General features: G+C 39.2%; 1 protein-coding gene across 1 annotated transcript; it reads left to right on the top strand.

The window, feature by feature from the left end:
- The first annotated feature begins 232 nt into the window (after positions 1-232).
- Positions 233-3945, top strand: CER1 (cerberus 1, DAN family BMP antagonist). Its single transcript, XM_007125993.3, has 2 exons — positions 233-751; positions 2597-3945. Exons 1-2 carry the CDS (start codon positions 248-250, stop codon positions 2912-2914), a joined length of 822 nt encoding a protein of 273 aa, XP_007126055.1. The 5' UTR covers positions 233-247; the 3' UTR covers positions 2915-3945.
- The last annotated feature ends 2868 nt before the right edge of the window (positions 3946-6813 follow it).

The raw sequence follows: 6813 nt of genomic DNA, 5'->3' as shown, positions 1-6813 counted from the left end.
GTCCCCGGCTTTCACTGAGGCCTTCTAAAATACACAAAACCAAAATGAAGGCAGGACACCATTAGCACTACATAATTCAAGCAAACAAGGAATGTGTTTACTCTGCCTGGCTACCGACCACCTGCCTTCCCACCCCACAAGGCAGGTATCTATATATAGCATCTCCCTGTCCACAGTCATGCAGAGAGTGAACCTCTTTTGGGGCCTCCCCATCTGTGAATCTGCAAGAAGCTTCGGCCTCGACAGCATGCATCTTCTCTTTCTTCAGCTGCTTCTCCTGCCTCTAGGGAGAGCTGCAAGGCACGGGGACGGCCGCCAGGGTCACAATTCTGTTTCTCTCTTGCTCCTAGAAAGGCATCGCAGAGAGCTCTCCTTGGGCAACCATGAGGAAGCTGAGGAGAAGCCAGATCTGTTTGTGGCAGTGCCACACCTAATAGGTGCCAGCACTGCAGGGGAAGGCCAGAGGCAGAGAGAAAAGATGCTGTCCAGGTTTGGGAGATTCTGGAAGAAGCCTGAGAGAGAGCTGCACCCACCCCAGGGCTCAGTCAGTGAGCAATTCTTCCCTGGGACCCAGGGTCTCACTCAGCCAAAGGATGGGATGCCCGCGGAGAAATCTCCTCTTCGGGAAGAAGCCAAGAAATTCTGGCACCGTTTCATGTTCAGAATGAGTCCAGTTTCTCAGGGGATCATCCTGCCCATCAAAAGCCATGAAGTGCATCGGGAGACCTGTAGGACGGTGCCCTTCAGCCAGGTATCTGTTCTGGGTGGGGAAGGGGATCCAGGTTTTCAGGAGTGGGTGGATAGCTGGGACTGGTGGAAAGTAGGGGACGGATGTGCCAGGAGCCTGAGTCTCACCTCCTCCCCAGATTTGGTCCTTGGGCCTTCATCAGTGGATTTGGCAAAGTATGATCATACTCCCTAAATTTCCTTCCAACCTTGGAAATGCTACAAGAATGGTATGATGGTACTGCTAATAATAGTAATCATTCATATTGATGGCATAGAGCTTTGTTTTATGGGGTTTTATTTATTTATTTTTACATCGGGGTGGTCTTATCTGGAGAGATAATTGACTGTACCCCCAGTTAGGAAATTGGAATTTAGAGCAATCACTAGAACTTCTCTCTAGCTACATCTCTACACTCTATTAGGATATGGACGAGCAGGTGTATTCCATTTGTAGATAAGATGGGATACATTGGACTCCTCCCCAGACATGCATGTATGATGGTCTTAGCCCCTGTATTTCACACCTAACTACTTCATAGGTCTATAAAATATGTTGAGGTTGTCAGGCAGAAGTTGCCATATTAGTTCTAGCATTACTATCACAAAAATGGTTTAATTTAACATATTTTCTCATAGGCTTTCAAAAAGTAATCTTGATGTGAAATCACATTTCCTGCTCTTAGAAACGCCTGTTTCCCAGTTCATGTTGTGTTGGCTGATTTGCAGTGATTATGATTGATTCCACACTATTTAAGACAAAGGAGCATTCTACTATCTACTGCCTCCAGTCAGTCCTGGCAAAGCCCACACTCCAAATGTTAAATTAAAATTGAGAAATTGCATCAGGTCCTTAAACACAAAGATACTGAACCAAAAGCAATGCAGGATAGAGTAAAATTTTACAGTCCAGTAAAGCTACCCAATTAAGCAGGCAGTATTATAAGGTAATTGACTGTGCAAGGCAGTTAAGTATTCTGAAAAGGCAAGGATATGTAGCAATGACAAGTCAATGATCAAATAATAATGACTGCTTTGCTGGCCCATGTATAATTAGAAAATTGCTCCTAAGAATTGGGATATCAAATTTCCTTTGAAGTCTTATTTTGAATTCTATCGCTAATTAATTTAAAAATAAGGTGTTTGGCTCATATATTTTGAAGGGCATGTAAAGCTAGGTGTATGGGGTTATGGGAGAGGCAAAGATGATGTCATGCATGATGATTTAGAGGCACAGGTGCTGCAACTTTGCTCCATGCAACTTAGTAGATTTGAATGTACTATGGGACATTAAACTCTGGATGTTCTGATCGATTCTATGAGTAATTGAACAAACATGTACTGAGAATTTATTTTGTACAATGCACTGTGAAGAGTAGAAGGGTAAGGCACATTACTTATAAGAAGCTAGCCATTAGAATTTTCAGACAGGTAATACCCAATTAGACAAAATTTCTTAGAGTTTGGCATTTAAGTGTAGAGTAAAACATTTTCATATTACCTTAGTTATTTCCTACAGGCTAATTTATTAATGTATCCAATAAAAAAATGTAGTTAAGGTAGCTCCATGCTCTAAAGATACCATCACTTGATTATTGCAAACTGTATCCAACACTGGAAAGATTTTGAAATCTTTTTCTATTTTTGGCCGCTGCACTGCACGTGGGATCTTAGTTCCCTGACCAGGGATCAAACCTGTGCCCCCCGTAGTGGGAGTGCGAAGTCTTAACCCCTGGACCGCCAGGGAAGTTCCTGGAAAGACTTTTAAATTTTAGTCTCAGTTATCCTTGCTTATAGTCTATAGCTTCAGCATCATGTATGGTAAAGAAATGACTCGAGGTAATTTAATGGAGATGTGTTTGCCTTTTAGACTATCACCCATGAAGACTGCGAGAAAGCGGTTGTACAGAACAACCTTTGCTTTGGAAAATGCGGCTCTGTTCGTTTTCCCGGGGGCGCTGCACAGCACCCCCCCACCTTCTGCTCTCACTGCCTGCCTGCCAAGTTCACCACGATGCACTTGCAGCTCACCTGCGCCGGCCTGGCCCCCGTGGTCAAGCTGGTGATGCTGGTGGAGGAGTGTCAGTGCAAGGTGAAGACAGAGCAACAGCACGGCCACCCTGAACAGGCTGGCTTTCAGGCAGAATTTCACGTCCAGGATCCCTTTATCCCAGGACTTTCAACATAAAAACAAGCCATCCCACTATTATCAGCGAAAAGTTGCTGATTATTCAGTCTGAAATGTTAAGTGGGTATGTAATATTTTAAGAGAAATGTGGTTTACAAAGTAAGAACGATTCAGAGGTCATGGCATTCATCTAGTTCTCGGTGCCCATTTGGGATCTGGTCTTGACTCTGCCGCTAACTGGCTGTAGGATGTTAACAAGTTGCAGAAGCTTTCTCCCCCTTAAATTTTTCATCTATAAAGGAGGGACTTGAACTAGATGATTGCTAAGGTCCTTTCCGCTCCTAATATTGCAGGATCTATTGTCTACAAGTTTTGGTAAAAGCCTTCCATCTGAAGAAGGGAAAGAAACTAGGCCATAAAAATGGGTTTCTTTAATAGCTTACCACAGCATTAGCAAAAAACTATATGTATATATTTATACATATATGTATATATGCTTGTATATGTACATATCTGTATGGTATTTGTAGAAAGGATTCCTCATACTTATAGCTGCCTTTGCCCTCAGGCCATGTTTTATTTGACTTCTATCAGATGATTAAGTAGTTCCATAGATAGAAGGAGTAACTTGTTTGGTTGCCTCCTTATTTTTGATACTCCCCATATAAAATTCTTGATGTCAGATCTCCAGCTTTGAAGAAGGAACATTGACGTTACTTTTAGTGGTTTACATAGGGATAAGGAACAATCATTAGTAGCCAAACTAGTACTTAAATTATGGGGAAGGAAAAATATATGACCAGTACCAGGTTTAAAGGTTAATCCAGAAATGCTAATGCAAGTGACCAAGGAATTCCAGTAGATGTCAAATTAAATAAACTGCAAATGATTTAAAATTAAAAAAACAATTTACAGGTGAAATCCTTATCCACATGCATTTTGGATTAGGTAGTTTAGTAAGGGTTCTGTGTTTGGATGACTGTGTTTTTGCTACTGTATAAAAACTCCGTATTACAAATTTTATTTGCCAATGTCGCAGTTGCAAATTCTGAAAATATTCCAAATATTTTAACGTATTAAATTTTAGTGTATGAAGCATTCTGGGAAATGTTGTGGCATTCAATTGTCTTATATTTTGTCCTTATTTGTTTTGCCTGTCCCATAATTTAAAGACACTATTGGGAAATTACCTAGTAAGAGCATTTCTGAAATGGCTTCATAGGCTAATGATATTGGTCCAAGTGTTTCTTTTAACACTGCAAACAGCTTTCTGTTAAGGTCCTTCAATCACTGTCTTTTAGTCATTACATTTCTCCTGTCTGTATTTATTTGCATGAAAAATGTGCAGAACTGGCTTTCCTTACCCATATTTCTTTTTCTAAAATCATTCTCTAAAAATTCATCTTAAAAATAATTTTATTTGAATCCCTTTACTTTCAGAATATACAAAAAAAGTATTTCTCAGAATAATAATTGTTTTTTAAAAGAAATTAATGCCTATTTAAATTCTATTCCTCTTTAATCACACCATTTAACCTTGTGTTCTGAAGAAACGAATGCATTTATATTTAGTGTATATTCTACAACACATCAAAGCAACAGGATACGTGCTACACAGATACACATGTGGCATTTACATCAGAATATATCATATCCTTCGATGGTCAAAGACAACCTAATTGGCCAAGGTATGGTCATGAGGATAAAACTGTTAAGCATTAATGATATCCCAGCTGGTCAATATATTTTGGTGCCAAAAGCTATTGAGCAGCTGTCTAGCTTGCAATTGCCTAACCCTGATTATGTAAACCCTTCTCTGCCAATTGGACTATCCTTCTCCTCCTTACACTCTTGCAAATCCCTTTTATCTATCCTTGCAAATAGACTCCCCAGCCCAAGCCCCAAACAATCATCAGTTTTATTCAAACTCTGCTCTGCCCTTCCCTCATGTGTGAATTCAAGATGAGGTAGCTGATGGTTGTTATCAGAGGTCACATTCAAAGAGTAGCAGCATGAACCTCACAAAATTGTCCATATTCAATGATTTTTATTAAAAAAAAAAGGCAATTTCTAACTGTTCAACATAACACATGGCAGCATAAGAAACTGAGAGGAAACACACAAATACTGAACAATCTATTAAGTGCCAGATACTACGCTGGGTCTTTTATATATATATTATATAATTTATGTCATACATAAATACATAAATTATACAATGCTCACAAGAAACAAATGAGATAATGGGACTTCCCTGGTGGGGTAGTGGATAAGACTCCACGCTCCCAATGCAGGGGGTTGGGTTCGATCCCTGGTCAGGGAACTAGATCCCACATGCATGCTGCAACTAAGACTTCTCATGCCACAACTAAGGAGCTGGCAAGCCACAACTAAGGAGCCCTGGAGCCGCAACTAAGGAGCCTGCCTGCTGCAACTAAGGACCCCATGTACTGCAACTAAGGAGCCGGCAAGCCACAACTAAGGAGCCCGCGAGCCTCAACTAACACCCAGTGCAAAAAAAAAAAAAAAAAAAAGAATCAAATGAGGTAAGTAAATACCCTATTTTATAGGAGAGGAAAACAAGCCTTAAAATTTTAAGCAACTTGCCTAAGATCATGTGAGGCATATTTTCTATTTGTATTAAAATATTTACCTATTTGTTGTTCATCAATTTAGATTTAACTCTTCTAGGTCTCTTGCCTATTGGCCTCAAAGCTAATTTTTTTTTTTTTTTTTTTTACCTCTGGTCTAGCCCTCATGTTTGATGGGGCAGCGATGTTATCTCTTGAAAGAGAAATCATCCCTAGGTCAGGTTCTCAGCCAAGCATTGCCCTTATCGGCAAGCCCCCTTATCAAGCTTGGTCTCATTTTCCTCCTGTATAAAATAAGGCTGGTAATAATTAGTTCAGAATTACTGTGATGCTCAAGTATAGGTAACAGCACATCAGAGAGCTTTAGATCCTGTAAAGCTAGGATAAATTCACTCTTCTCTATTCAGACCTTTAAAAAAATTGTTTTGAGAAATTTAAAAGATAGAGAAAAGTACAGAAAGCAATATAACAGACACTCAGATTCTCACCACCAGAATAGTTAATGTTTGTCATCTCGTGCTTCTTGTCTATTTTCTTAAAGAAATAAACCATTTCTCATGTAAGTAAAGTCTCCTTTAACTACCATGCTGAGTTCTATCCTCCAAGACTTTGACCGCTCAATACTTACCCCACCCCCAAAGATTCTTGTTTACAGTTCCAATACCTTTTATATTTTTGCAAAGGTACATAAACATCCATAGATAATACATAGTATTATTTTTGTGAATGTGTTCCTTTATTTGGCAGGTATTTATTTGTCCACCAGCTTTGTGCAAGATATAGCTCTAGGTGTATAGTTGTGTCTATAGCAAAGAAACAAGTCACACAAGGTCCCTGGTCCTATAGAGCTCACATTCTGGTGGGAGGAGACAAGCAATTTGAAAATCAATCAATTCATCAATCAGTCAGCTGAAAAGGAAAAATATCAGATGGTTATAAGTGATATGCAAAGAATGAAAATAGAGGAGCGTGCTAGAAATTAGTTACCTTAGACTGAATAGTTTCTGAAAGGGTGACAGTAAAGCTGAGTTTTTAATTACAAGCATGATATTCTATATAAATTGCTCTATGGTTACTCTTCTCTCCATATAGGATTCTGGTTTGTTTTTACAAAAGTTTTTAGAGCTGTTTTTTCCCATATATTTTACCTCTATTCTAGGAAGTTGGCATTAAGTATTCCCTTCAGAGGGTGGTTAACTTAGCTTTGATAATTTATCAAAGCTATTGGTGTACATAGTCTCCTTAACCTGTCAATTTAATTCCTAATTAAGAATGTTATGTGTTCTCTGAATTTTTACTGATCATTTATTCTATACATGACACTATTCTGAGGACCCTCAGATAACCAAAGATAGATAAAACACATTT

The sequence above is a fragment of the Physeter macrocephalus genome, chromosome 9, assembly GCF_002837175.3.
Source record: "Physeter macrocephalus isolate SW-GA chromosome 9, ASM283717v5, whole genome shotgun sequence".
Taxonomy (NCBI): Eukaryota; Metazoa; Chordata; class Mammalia; order Artiodactyla; family Physeteridae; genus Physeter; species Physeter macrocephalus.
Note: the sequence above shows the minus strand (reverse complement) of the source record. Positions and strands in the feature narration are given on the sequence as shown.

Excerpts from the sequence above, each read along its gene's own strand:
- CER1 (XM_007125993.3), top strand. The coding sequence starts at position 248 with ATGCATCTTCTCTTTCTTCAGCTGCTTCTCCTGCCTCTAGGGAGAGCT. Across the intron at positions 752-2,596 it reads GGACGGTGCCCTTCAGCCAG|ACTATCACCCATGAAGACTG; the intron begins GTATCTGTTCTG and ends TTTGCCTTTTAG.